The following is a 15449-nucleotide window of genomic DNA, read 5'->3' as shown; positions in this document are numbered from 1 at the left end:
TCAATTGTCTCTTTACTATTGACAACACAACATACATATATTATTTCTCACTTTTGACCTTTTTTTTCCATTTTTGTATTTCTTTATGGTTCTTTATTACTATTATTATTAGTGTTGTTACTATTATTTTATTATTCTCTTTTTAATTATATATTCGTTATTGTAAATTCTATTTACTATGAATTAATAGTTATTTTTACATTTTCACCCCCCAGGCCCGATGTGGGTCAGTGACCTGTGCCCGGGTGGGCTAATTCCCGTATAAAAAAAAGTGCAGCGGGGAGGCGCAAACAAGTCAACTTAGTGCGTGAGACATGTAATGAGTACTACTCTGCCAGCCATCGCATTGGGAGGGTTTTTATTTTATTCATCATCCTTACTGGCTACCAGTAGTTAAGCAATGTGTTCGAGTACCCTATGACTTTTACCTCCCCAAAGAAATTAGGTACTCATTCACATATGGGCTGATTGAAGGTCCCAAAGGTGTGAACCAGGGACACTACTGCTACTTTTCTCGTAAAAACATAAATTATAAGGTAAAATTTGTGGAATTAAAGAAATCTATCATCACAATTTTATTAAGAAGAAAATCTCTTACATTCATTTGCGCCATGAAGCATGTTTTGGAGCAAAGTGGAGGTGGTATAGGAGAAAGAAACAGATATAGCACAAGATAAAGAATGGACCTGTGTACACACAAATTTAGTAAAAAAAAAAAAGTACACGAAGTTTGAAAAATAAAACATGATACTGTAGATGTCGAAACCATTAGCAGAAAAATAAATTAGCATTCTTTATCCAAACGACAAGGAAGTTTGTGAAATTGTGGTACAGGTACTGCAGATCATGCATATACAGTAAGGAGGAACATGGTGATTCTTATCATGATGTGTGCAAAGGACAGGACATGAAGGAAAGCAGTAATTGTTAAGGTGGAGGAAAGTTAAGTAGCTGATTACTGTACTCACTCTCAGCCATAGTTAGGAAAGGTAAGATGAACAATAAAGTATAGTAAAATTAGAGAGAGCTAGAAGTAAATACTGCATTATGAGAATGTTGTGGTCCTTTTGATGCAATGGGAACTGGTGTTACTATGTGGGTACTTAGGCATGGAATGGGTTTATGTTCAACTTGGAAGATTATATGATTCTTAACATAGATGAAATGAAAGTAGTGTAACTTGTTCATGGGCATCAATGAAGAATGTACAGTACATGAATAAATCATACCCTCATGTAGAGAAATAATCTTAAAAGAGCCTCAAAACTATAAAGATAATAATGTTATGACTGATGATATATATTTAATAATAACATGCTAAAGAATCATATTTATCCCATGAACAAGCTTTATGGTGGTGCTACAACTTAAGGCCTGACTATTTTCACATTTTACATTTTCACAAGTGCCATTTGACCATCTTGGTAGCACCACATGTTACAGTTATTAAGATGATATTCACACTGTTTTACAGTTTCACTGTAGTACATTGGAATTAAGGTACAGATATAAATCTGATCATCATTCCAATACAGTACACTGGTCATATACAAAAGGTACACAAACCAAACACTGCTAGGGATAAAACAGTACCAAAAGTATTTTTTCACTTCATATTACCAATATAATTGAGAGTACAGCTTTGTTCTTAGTTGCAACTGGCATAAGTCGAAGGCTATCATGCTTGGCATGTTTAACTTGTAATGTAACAAGCAATTTTATAAGTGAGGAAGCCATATCATTGCTAAAGTGTGCAATGAAGAGGATAGTACACTAAATCATACATTCAGTTAAAACTGCCTATTACACACAAATAACTATAACCTTATTATTGGAAGGTAAATTGACACTATGGAGGATGATACTGAAGGTTAATAACTGAGAATTAAATGCTTTTTGAATAAATACCTTAGGCAGGTAAAGAAAATCCCTGAAGTGCTACCTAGTAACTACTGTAGTTAAATTCACCAGTGATCATTCCTTAACCCATTGTTTATTCCTCATACACTAGTTATTTCCTGCACATGAGAGTATAGTACCGTATATCATACTGGACCAGTGTTTGGAGTAAAAAAATAGTTTTTCCATCTTGCAACAGATTTTACAAATTCTAGCAATTTTTCCCTTAGATCCACTCCGTAACCTTTCTAAATATCTTCAAAATTAATTTCTAATCATCAAAATATTTCTTCCTGCTGTACACACATGCAAATACTATGCCACTTTCATTATCATTTGTGACCGATGAAACAATATCAGTACATTATTCACTGGTGGCATATACCAACTATGAGCAAAGCTATGTCCGTACACATACAGTAAGGAATACATGCAGCTTCTACAACTTGTGATGTGTGGACCATTTATGGGGCCCACTGGGGCACCTGCTTCTTTGCTAAAAAGAGAATTCCCTTTTAGCTAACCAACAAATCATGTTTTGGCTTCAACAAAAAATCATTAACGAGTCCCATGTACCAAACACAAATCTAAAAAACGTTTGCCCTAGAACATGACACTACAATATAGAAGAACCACAAGAACCTAGCCGTATGTTAATACAGTATTATAAAACAGTACTGTACCTATAATATACAATTTAACAAGAAACTGAGAATAAATAATTTTTTTATTTCATATCTGCAGTCACAATTAATTTACATAAATGTGAACTTATTTAAACCTATGAATTTGAACTGGGAATGGTGCTTTAACACTGATGTTTGCTAAATTACCTGGTCAAGGACTAAGTACGTCAATAAAAAAAAATTACTTCCAATAAAATGAATTAATTATGACAAACTGTACAAACATTTTCCATAAAAATCTTATACAGTACATATACACTAATGCATTCTTACACACATACTTGTGAATATGAATGTATAAGTACAGTATGTGAAAATTTAGGATGCTCGAGATTTGAAAAACAAACAATAGCAAGGTTCAACATTAGAAGTTGCCCCGACAACCAAATTTTGTCGTCGAGCAAACAAACAAAACTACACAATGTTTAATATGATACTTTAATAGACGAAATGTACAAACATAAAAGATTTAATTCATCACAATAGCCACAATGTATTCTCAGATGTAGTTGTACAGTAACTTGGAGTGTACCAATGAGCTCATCTTTATATATATCTTGTTCAAACTACAAGTTCATTCATTCATTAATTAATTATTTCATGACTGCTGAAAAATTTAATTACCATTTTGTAAATAATTTTCAATTATTATTAATTAAGGTATATTGTACATCAACAAATTAATGTACACCACTCCAAGGATTATCAAGCAAAGTGAACAAACTTGCTGTAACTATTAGGGTTTATTTCAAGAGTAATTGGAAATATGATCAGAATTTAACTGAAGTCTTCCATAAATTTATTCTATTGACTTTTGTAGTTAACTTTCCAGGTACCAAATTGTGCAATCACCCATTTTGTAGGGTACTTAGTCTTAACATCGGATTTTATTTGAATTTTTTTTTTTTAGTAATATTATTAGTGCAGCATCCTGGTATTAGTTATTTTATAATACTCTCACAACACATATTTTTGGGGGGTGGCTAAATCTTTACCTGGAACTAGACTTGCTCAAGATGGTAACCAACTCCAGAATTTAATGTCAAGCCCTGCCTAAATTCAGAGACAATTATAAAATATTTTAGTGATAAATTTTATCATAAGGCAAAATAATCAGCTGTTGAAAATAAAAAAAGAATAATTTCACTTTTCTTTCTTTTGGTTAAAAGACAATAGACAATACAGTATACTTGTCCCTTAATGTCTGTTCAAGATATGACTAGCCAACAGTATCATTTATAGAGTACAACAGCTGGATTGAAAGAAGTTGATGCTTAATTTACCATATTTAATTGTCATAGATAACTATTATTTAGTGAATACAGTAGGCATTTACAACTGAAAAGCCATTGTCACTGCTACACACAATGCAGGGATTTCATAGTTGCTCATTTAATGACAGCGCTGATGGTCAGTTCACAAGAAAGCTTATAAATACACTTTGAAATGCCTCACTACCAAATAACTGGGTTGCAACTACTGGTAAGGTCTATTCCCCAACACAGAAAAACATTGTGAAAAAGCTGGTAAAACAATGTTATATTTAATAAGTGTAGAATTAGTTTCTCTTTCCTGTTAAGACTGTACAGTACAGGTATACTGTACAGCAATACAGTATAAGGATGAAAGTTATAACATCCTCATAGATGTTCTTAAACTCTGCATCCACTGTAAATTTTCAGAAAATAATTATAAGCTACAGTATTTTACACAATTGGCTTAAATAAAAGCATTAGAATATTCACAAGAATATAATTAACTAAAAAAAAAAATTATGTATGACTTGAAAAAGGAATTATAATTACATATTGGAATTTGGTTAATGCAATTTTAAAGATATATAATTAAGTTGTGCGCTAAAAATTCCATAAGGGAAAGAAGACATGTCTATAGGTATATACTATTACAATAAAAAGTAGACATTTTATACAAACTAGTATGAGCCACATGAGCAGTATTTCTCTGATCTGCTTCCCTCTTTCAGCACCTTTAAAATGAGTATTTAAGATTAACAATAACTTGGCTCTTTTCAAACACAAAATGCTTCTTACAGTGATAAATGTGATATTACAGTAAAATCCTCTAAAATTCAGACTGATTACCTAACAACATACAATTCTAAATATCTGCATTTTTAAATGTCTGCAGTCTAGAAATGAGCCAACATTTTCATTGTCACACTAAGGCACAAGCCAAATGACCATTGATAATACTGCCTTCTTTCATCATATGGGTAGTTCAATAAGGTACTAACCTCAGTTCACATTTTATCACTATGCTTGACACTAATCTAAAAAATTACAATGCTTCCCAGTATCACCTGTTACATTACTGTAATACCTGTTTTTCATTTTCAGTTTTAAATTTGCCCTTTATAAATTGTGCTCCTCGCAATTAATAACTTCCATCTTCACCCACCCACAGTAACCTATATACCAAAATGTGCCTTTATAAAACACATTTATGTAAAATTACAAACATAAACTTCACTTTCCACAGCACTGTACTACAAAACCTTCACATTTTTAGGTTTAACACTTCAACTTGTTTTCCAATAAACGTTTCCTCTGGTATTAATTATAAAATAAAGTAACTTCAATATCACTCCATGCTATTATAGGCAACTGAAAAGGGTTGAATCTGGAAATAAAAAAATCTAACGAAGAAGGTTGTACACACACACACACACATATATGGACTGTAATTATTGTCTATAACATGCCTTTGTGCACCTGTAACTGAGGAATAGGAATACTGTACAATAATATATAAATATCTTTGTTGTCATGCACCAAAATATTTACCATCCTAAGCCCTGAACATGGAGACCATTGAAGACCTTCATTAATCTAGGGAAATGGCTCTTAGGGGCTCCAAGAATTTCATATCAATTTAGTCTGCAACCAACAACTGATGGTCACATAAAGTATCATAATAATTGCATCACTCAACTACAGTACTTCAGAGCTCAAAAAATTTGTACCAACAGATCCAAGAGAATATCCATATTACCTGTTTGAAACTAATCATAAAATTTCCACAGTATAAAGGTAATTAAAGCTTAGGTAGCTGGAGATCTCATTGGTATGAATGTCTGATAAGACCTAAAACTTGGAATCATCATTATTATTTGCATGACGAAAACTTCATGAACTAAAGAAAAACCACTTTAACACAAGATATTACAAAATTTAAAATGTTTTGTGCAAAATGCAACAGCATTCAGGGGTAAAAGGGAAATTAGTTTACATAACCACAAGCTCTTTGTAGATGCTATGTTCTCCAGAACTCTTGTCACCAGTAGCTTGGTGACAGCTTGTAAGACTAGGGCATAATGCACACACACTTGAGCTAAATTTTTTGGATTACACTGCTGGAAATTTAGCTTTTGAAAAATTTTTAAATCAATTCTCCACTAGTACACTGATACAATAACATTTAAGATCCCCAAATACAGTACTACACAACAAAACCAATTTTCATTGATGAAATAAAATATATCACCCATTTCCAGATAACTAAGTTGCATCACTCTACATATTTAAGGCTTCCTCCTACATCCTAACACAATGGGAAAACATTGTTGCCAGCACATTTGCAACTTCCCTTAAGATGATCCTCACACAAGACTCCTCACTCCTTACACCCCATGTATTTCAGGGACTGTCTACTATAAGTCTTTTATATTTACCAGTATTTTTGCTGTACTCATGAAATTCTTCAGTAAATATTAAGTGACATAAATACAGTACAGTAATTTCTCCATTAGCCAGAATCCCTCTTTACCGGAACTCTCCGACGGTCGGAATTGAAATTTTCTCGGAAAATCGTTACCAAAGCCAGAATTTTCTGCAAAATTCCAGCTTTAGGGTAAAAATATTGAGGGGCACATTTTCTGCAAAATTCCGATAAATTTTTTCCAGTACCCGGAAAATTTAGGGAGTGAGGGATTTTTCCGGCTTTGAGAGAGTCATCTCGTTACCCAGAAATCTCTCATTCCTGGAGGTGCTCTGCACCAATTGTTCTGGCTAACAGAGATATCACTGTATTATCAATTTACATACGAACTGAATATAATCTGCAAAAAAGCAGCTTCCCTATTTATGGCCATACTTTGAGATAATAACCATAGGAAAGGAGGGAAAGACAAATGAATTTCACAATTTTCCAAGATTTTGACTCAAGTTCTGTTGGCAGTTACCACCTTGATACTGTCACTCAGTTAGTCATTAGGGATTGAGCAAATTCATACATTAAATTATCTTCATTCATGAATTGTGTAATTTTTGCCAACAAAACCATCACTAAATAAACAGCCCAATGAAATAATCAATATGGTTCAACATTGCCAAAAATATATGGATGTTCAATACAAAATGAAAAAGGAATAAAAATGGCACTTGTGAATATGAAATCCTCATTTTTCTTCTAAATATCCCATTTGTGTTAAAGTATAAAAAGGAATGGACATGATAAACTCACTCCTAAATCATATTAGTGAATAATGTTAAAAGATGTGAAGGATTAAGCAGTGCGAGTCTTATATCACTTATGCACTACAAATGCATTACATATGAAGGAATCAATGGAAGTTTTCTAATTTTTTCTATTATACCATAAATTCTTTTTCTTCTAAGACTTAGTGCACCTGTTCACTCTACTCAATTAGGAATTAAGTATGTTTACTGAACAGATAGACAGATAGGTATCTTGGAAGATGTTCTGAACAATACACACACTGCCACGATATGCACACTACTTTTTTTTCTAACAAGCAGACGACTACTACTTGAGGAGTGTGACAGCTAAGCCAAGATGTAGATCCTTAGTAAATGTGCTTTGTTCTACTGTAGGGTTATCAATAAGTTATTTTGTTTAGAGAAACATTAAATATTGTAGCTGAAGATTTAAAATCAACCACTTTCACTGGGAAAACCTTTTATTATTTGTTTTTTAAGGATTCTGATGACTTACAAATGGAAAAACACTGACCATTAGGTTTGGTGAAGATTCAGCACATGGTTAATGAATATAACAGTAAGTTTCTGGATAAACAAAAACATTTACACAATTGCAAGTTGTTCCCACAAAAATGTGTGTAATTTCTTGGAGCAACAATGAGTAAAATGTACTTATCAACTTCCTAGGATACCATGCATAACTATTTTTAATTTAACTGACTGGGGACTATTCACTTTTATGTTTTATCTGTCATACAGTGGCAAGCATTACTCTCACACCTAAGATATGCTGAATATTGTCTAACTTTAGTGTTCACAAAAAAAAAATAATAATAATAATAGTACAATACTCAGCTTTCATATAAAAAAAAAAAAAAAAAAAACTTTATCTGTGAATTTCCTAATACAGGGAAGCAAAGTAATTAGATATTACATCTATGGCAAGCAATGTGACATACTATTTATTTATAAAGCAGCCCTTTTTTACCATAATTCCCAAAATATTGTACAATTTTTTTGAGGTTTTACTCTATATATCACATAATGAGTTATTAATGTAGATGGCCAAATGTCACAGCAAAAATCAAGTGGCACAGTCATCAGTAGAATAAGAAGAAAATCTATATATTATAATAATAATGATAATAATAATAATAATAAAAAAGGCTTCATCTTTGGAAATAAAACTTAATATAACCCAGAAATTTATACATAACAATTAAGCAAGTCTGTATTGACAGAGTAGGGTAACAGGATATCACATAAATGAAGCATATACATGAAAGGAACTACTTTACAAATTTGTGTTATTAGAAACTACAATAAAGTTTCTTAATGCAGCTTTCCAATTTCTTCCCAATATACCTTCTGCAAACACCAAGATGGATTTTGAAAACAAAACCAATTATGGCTACATGTTCACAGAGGAACATAAATCTTTAATAAGTCAAGTACATACTGACTACCTTTTATAAAAGCTCACCACATTTTACCAACAATATGCCATGTAAAGTGTCACAAACAATCCTGGTTCCATATAAACTTTGTCACAAAGAATATTTGTCATCCAATCTGACTATAACGCAAAACAGAAATCTGGCCTCAAGAGGTCAACGATTTGGTCCACACTGTCTTTTTTGTTTCACTTGGGACAAATCAAAACACATACAATAAGTGCCTCACCTGCTACCATGGCATTTCAAAATAAAACATTAATAAAAAGGATACATATTGAGTCTAACCATGACTTTAATGACTAATTAGCAGTACTTAGTCTCAACAGATCCTCCATCAGTTCTTTTGTTTACTCTTCCAGTCATGGCATACAGGAATACACTGAGTACCTTTATCTTTCTCATCACTGCCTTCACAATGAAATTAACAAAAGCTCACAAAAAGAAGCTGGGAAGTTATGTTTCTGCTAGTTCTATGCACTGGTTTCATCCCATTCATCACTATCAGACTCTGTATCAGATGAAGATTCACTATCACTAACTTCAAAGGCAAATCTTCTCTGTAGGATGGATGCAACATCAATACTGTCTGGGTCTTCCTTCGGCTTTGTCTTAACATCATCCACCCTGGGGCGCAGCTGGATCCCTGTAATCATATTGTGTTTTAAGTCATTTAAAAACTGGCCATTAAAAAAAATGCATCCCCTAACTCTATATTGATTAGTCCAACAACTAATAACACAGAAGGATGAGTCACAAAACATTGGTCCAAGATCTTGATATGAACTTAAATGATGATGGCTATTGTCATACCAGGGACAACACAGCACTCAAACATGGGTAAACACCCTATATACGGTAATATGAGTGTCCCATAAATCAAAATTGCATTTTGATCACCAAACTGCATACAGGAAGTACTGTACATAATCAAATTTTCACTTACCTTCTCTGATGGCTTTGAGCAATTCACTTCGACCATCAGCTTCAACTGGTGGAAGAACTTTCTTTTCCACTTTCTTAGGTTTTGCCAGAACAGTCTGTGACTGCTGAAAAATATAAAAAATTAAATAATTTTCATACCTATATAAATACAAGTATGTAAGTGCAAAGATAAATAACCTGATGAAAAATCCATGAATATAACATTAGGGAGCAAAATGCTAAATTTGCTAAAATTGCATAAAATACTTCACACATAAACACCCTGTGAAAATTTAACTCTGGAAGTAATTTCTTGTGTTTTGAGTTTTCAGAGTTATGAAGGCTTCCTGGGAAACTCAAACAAGTCACAGTGGCCAAATACAAAACATAGGCAAAAACCAAAGTAGAAAAAACAATCTTCTGATATCTAGATGATTTGAAAAAAGAAACTGAAGAAGAATAATGGTTCCCACTCAGTAAAGTGAGTTGGCGATAGGAAGGACATCCAGCCATAAAACATGCTTCAAATATGTCTGATGGCAACCAAGTAATCACACCGAAGTCACACAAACATGGAAAATGGTCATAAAAAGGTGGTGGTGATTGTCATAAATATACTTGGTGCCTCAGCCTCCATTTTAACATTTTGACTTTACAAAAAGATCAAATTGTTTTAATTGTTAACCTCATCGTTTTGCCCATTTACTGTAAGTAAAATTTCTATTATTCCTTTTCAAACTATTCAAATGAAACTAAAAAATTAATAATCATATATAAATAAATAAAATAAATAAATAAATTTGGAAACACATTATTGTGTACTGTACCAAAATTCCTTACTTGTTTTATGACTCCATTTATCATGAGTGGTGGCATTGGTGGAGGAGGAGGAGCTCCTGGTGCATTTCCATTTGGTACCAGAGGTGGGGGTGAGGGAGGGGGAGGAGCTCCAACCATTTGTCCTGCTGGCTGTATGGGAGCCACTGGTGGTGGGGGTGGGGGGGATGGTGGTGGTGGTTCTGGCTCCCCAGTCTTATCTGGTGTTGGTGGTGGTGGGGGAAGGTCTTGTTCATGGTGGTAAGGTGGTTGGACATGCCGTCCTGGTCCAGGGGACATTGATGTCCCGCGAATGATTCCATCCACTCCAACCTGTTGCTGTAAATGAAATGATATAAGACAGAAAACAGAAATAATATATCATAAGTTCACACTGACACACTATAGTCATGATAAATTTGTGAATATTTGTTGAGTTCCATTACAACTCTTACTGATATATCTGGGATACAAAGATTAACTTAAGTTATGAATGTGACACTAAATTAGTGACTAGGTTAAAATTAATAATATATCAACTAGGAAAACACATTTCAGACACCAGTACAGAAATACATTTTGTATGATGTTTAGCAAGGTGTATAACATATGAGCAAATCGAAATTCAAGGCAAATTCAAGGTTTTCAAGAAAAAATAAATAAAAATAAATTAAAATTTCAAGGTCTTTTGTTAATGCAGTGATCCCTCGGTTAACGAACGCCTCGGTTGATGAGATTTCGGTTAATGAGTTACCTCACATAAGATTCTTAACTTCGGTTAACGAGCAATCCCTCGGTTAACGAGTTTCTTACGAGCCGACCACAACAAGTTTTCGCTTGCACTTGGCGGTCAACCAGCTGTAGTATTAGTCCGCCAATATACAGTAATCGGTTCTAGGGCTTAAATTCCTTACTATTTCAGTAAATATCAAGAAGTTTATACTATTCAATAATTTTAAAAGTTTAATATTAAATTTTTTAGTCATTTTAACAATTATTGAACATAATTGAAGGTAAAGTGACTAGTTTTATGCGCGCCATCCAGCCTCTCAACACACCATACAGGCGTCAGTCTGTGTCTTTTCAGTGGAGGTAACATCTTGCTTGAGACTCTCTTCAACTAAACGCTTTTTTTCTGTGTTTGCAAGCAAATTATTGGTCATTTTGAAATTTATTTTACATATTGACAAAACATAATGCAGTGCAGTGTTGATTTAAAGAAAATAATCTTGAATTACACCTAGAGCAGTGTTGATTTAAAGAAAATAATCTTGAATTACACTTAGAGAACTAAAATTTTATGGGTGAAATGGCGCCATGGGGTGACTTCTCTTCCGCCCCAATGCCTTCTCTTCTCCCTTCTCCTCCACCCCCATTCTAATTCCCATCATCATCATCCAGGAGCCTTCTACATACACACCTCAAAGTAAGTGTATTTTTCTACATTTTTTTTTTAATTTAGGCAATTTTCGGTGAGCTGGAACCAATTACCCAAAAACCCATTGAAACAATGGTTTCGGTTAACGAGCAACCTTCTAAAACGGATTGTGCTCGTTAACCGAGGGACCACTGTATTATCATAAAAATAGTTATTTAATATAAATACTACAATTAGTTCAATAAACCATAATAAAAAAATATTTTCATATCTAAAAATCTACAAATGAACAGAGTTTTTATATTTATTTAAGAGTATACAATCTGTACACCCTCAAACACAGCATGTCTGAGGTCATAATCAAAATTCATTTTTTTTCTGAAAATGTGGTAAATTCAAGGCATATTGAAGATTTTTAAGACTCAATTTAAGTTCAAAGCATTTTCAAGGTTTTCAAATTTGTTATACACCCTGTAAGAGAACCAAGCAGGGTTTCTGAAGGTGGTATGAACTTATTAAAAGCATGAGGAACAAAAGAGAGGTAAAATGAGTGAGTGGGAAGATCAAGAAGGATGGGATGAGAGAAGGGGATGAACAGCCAGAAAGCAACATGTTCTATGTTCTGAGTGCTTGGTGTTGAGAGGTTAATGGGCTGGAAGTATGATGGCAAGTTACACAAAAAGAATTCACTAACAGGAATAAACCAGACAGAAATCTTGTGCTGAGAAACACAAAACCAAAGTTTGACACAAATGTTATAGCTCTTTGTAGGAACTAACAATGAATGAAAAGTGTATATAGTACTTTTGATTCTGCCTATATTTTGTCATGCAAAAAGAAGCTGGTTCAGTGGGTTAAACAGCAAAAAGTTATTTTTTATACCAGCAGCATGGTTACCTGTCGATCAGCAGGTGGAGGTGGTGGTGGAGGTAAAGATTCACGTCCCTGGGAAGGTCCACGTAAACGTGTTGGTGTACCGCTATGGGAACCACCTGGTGGGGTTGGTGTATTGCTGTTGCTTGGTGGGTCTGGAGGAGGCTGCATTGGCCGATTAGATGGTGCACGCTGACCTGAATTACGACTAGGAGTGCTACCTGCAAGTGAAAGAAAATCTTGCTCTAATAACAAAACTAACATCTACTGAAGGAACATTTACATATTATATAAACAGTAAATTATGAACAGCATAAATTTACTACAGTACAGTATACTAATGAGATTATATGAATAATCTGCTATCAAAATTGTGAGTCAGGAAGAGTAAAGAAATTAAAAAAAAAATGGACAAGCATTTGGGGGAAAGAAGATTTTATTTTGCCTCACAAACTTTGAATTCAATAACCTTAAAATGACAATCACAATTTTCTTGTCTACTTCTCAATGTTAAGTAAAACAAACTGAGTCATAACTTCTGCATTACTTAAACACTTCCCATCTACTAAACTAATCTGTCATTGAGACTTTCATTTCCATTCAATCTCCAACTTTCTAGTTTAATTCTTCTTTATAATGAACCCTCTTGACATTCCACTAAATCAGTGGTTCTTAACCTTTGTGGAGCATCAAAATAGGAGCTGTTTTATAATAAGAGTGATTATAAGGCATGACTCAAAAAGCCCTGAAATGTTTTGTCACTCAAAAAGCCCTGAAATGTTTTGTCAGAAATATGAACAACTCTGAATAAAGGCAACATCACCCAGAAAGGTACAAAGTATATGATGACTATGATTGTGCATGGATAATGTGGCTGCCTACAATTATCTTTAAAGGCCATTGAAAGTCGTGCAGGTTGTAGAATAAGGCTTCTGACATACCCTGTCCACGATCTGTTCAGCTGATATACATAAGATAAGACTTGCATAAATCCGAGCCATTTTCATTCAGAACTTAAAAGATTTGCAGGGGACCACAGCACTAAGAATTCTAAATTCATGTTTTCTTCACTTCATTAGCATTCTGGTATTTTCAATAAAAAAAATAAAATTTATCCAGGTACAAAACTAACAACAGCAGCAACAGAATATTTACTTACTAAACTCAGATTTAATACCTAGAATTAAGGTAAATCTTACCTTGTGATACTGCCCCATCAGGAGTATAAGGTGGAGGTGGATATCCAGAGTACTGGTCTTGGTAAGGTGGTGGGTAACCTTGGTGGTCTGCTACTGGTACTGCCTGGTTCATCTCATGAGTTGGAGAATAAGCATGCGGATGGGAATTTGCGGCATACACCCCTTCCTGCTTAAAGGAAAAAAAAGAAAAGCATTAATCGTTGGTAAAAACATGGGATGACACAGACTGTAAAGAATATGTAAACAAGTCATAAAAAATCTGGAAAGGAACAACTTAGTGTATATGAAGCCATTTTCACATCCCTTCAGAATAACAACTTACAAACGACGATCACTCTCAATCGTCCTCAGTAATGTAAAACTAATCACCCCCGATACAGTACTACACATCAGAATGGTGCAAGAGATGAGGACTAACACTTAAACCATTCACATTCTCTGAGCGGAAACACAAATACACATAAAAGTTTCTTCATAGAGCATGTTGTCTCTTGGACACTCCTCGAACATACTCTATGGTCATATTCAAAGTACTGTACATGCCAACTAAATTTCAGGTTCAAATCATCTCGTGTTCCACCTCTACTTTACCTACCTTGACCATCACCCTCAACAAGCTGTCAGTCAATAAAATATACACACCACATCCACATAGTTTACTTAGTGTATCTTTTAAACATCCCATACATAAATTTTTCATTATTTACCTCCTATCCTCTCTATGCAAATACTACTGTTTAGGATATCAATGTATACAATATATATTCTCAACATGTATAATTTAAACCTAAACCTAACACCTGTGCTGACAAATAAGTATAAAGTACACGACACAAGTCTGGACAATGTGTGGTTATGCACAGTGATTAAGGTTGACAAAGTAGTACTTACTTCATTCATCCATAGTGAATGCACATACACACAATATATGTATAATGTGTGATGAGTTAAAATGATACAGTACTACAGACTGAGGAGATATATGTAACAGACGCTTCCTTGTGTATGAAAATTATATAATGGATATGGGTAGAAAATAATATTTAGTACGAAAAACAAAAACAAACATACCCCAGTATGTGCGTTGCCATAGTGACCACGAAGTTCTATGCTATTAGGCCGTAGAGGCCGTCCATCAGCAGCATTTATTCCAACCGACTCATCATATATGCCCTATTAGGAAGGCCATCTCATTAGAACTAATTAAAAAACAATGCACAGAAAAACCATACTCCCAAGAGTATCTACATTTATATTATACGACTACAATATTACGAAAAATAAGTTTTTAAAACTACACTTTTTATTTTCAAAGAACAGAAAATCACGCATAATGATAAAGATGCTCTGAAGTTACAAACCTCGTTCACTTGATTCATTGGGGTTCTGTACTGAGACTGTGGAGCAATATATTCTCCCTGCTCAACTGCCCACTTGATCTGTCGTTCTCGGGTGTTGGATGTCATCCTTGGCACCTTTTTACTCTTATTTCTCCCATCTCCTTTGGGTTTGCTTGGCTGTTAGTGAGAAAGTTAATAAAATTATTAAAGGACACCATAACTATGCATCAACACATACCAGGAATTGCAAGTGGAATAATACAGTTTTTAATTAATCTTAAGAAATAAATGCCTTTCCTAGCATAGTTGATACAGTGTCATTTATAAGAAAAATATATTTCTGTTGACAAATATCAAAGAAAAGTATTATTAACAAGAATTTATAGAATGATATGGAATAAATAAATTATCACACATATA

The 15449-nt window shown here is 33.8% G+C and overlaps 1 protein-coding gene across 3 annotated transcripts in view; it reads right to left on the bottom strand.

Moving 5' to 3' along the window:
- Positions 1–562: 562 nt before the first annotated feature.
- LOC121871246 (wiskott-Aldrich syndrome protein family member 3-like) overlaps positions 563–15449 on the bottom strand; it is a 40348-nt gene continuing 25461 nt past the window's right edge. For all 3 annotated transcript variants that reach the window (XM_042373454.1, XM_042373453.1, XM_042373455.1), the window contains 7 exons: positions 15051–15206; positions 14761–14862; positions 13690–13855; positions 12515–12711; positions 10264–10578; positions 9446–9548; positions 563–9145 (listed from right to left, as the gene is read on the bottom strand). In XM_042373454.1, the coding sequence (XP_042229388.1) occupies positions 8973–9145; positions 9446–9548; positions 10264–10578; positions 12515–12711; positions 13690–13855; positions 14761–14862; positions 15051–15206 (1212 nt within the window). In that variant the 3' untranslated portion in view covers positions 563–8972. The remainder of the gene's footprint in view (positions 9146–9445; positions 9549–10263; positions 10579–12514; positions 12712–13689; positions 13856–14760; positions 14863–15050; positions 15207–15449) is intronic.

The sequence above is a fragment of the Homarus americanus genome, unplaced genomic scaffold, assembly GCF_018991925.1.
Source record: "Homarus americanus isolate GMGI-L3 unplaced genomic scaffold, GMGI_Hamer_2.0 scaffold40565, whole genome shotgun sequence".
NCBI lineage: Eukaryota > Metazoa > Arthropoda > Malacostraca > Decapoda > Nephropidae > Homarus > Homarus americanus.
This window is presented reverse-complemented; position numbering and strand designations above follow the sequence as displayed.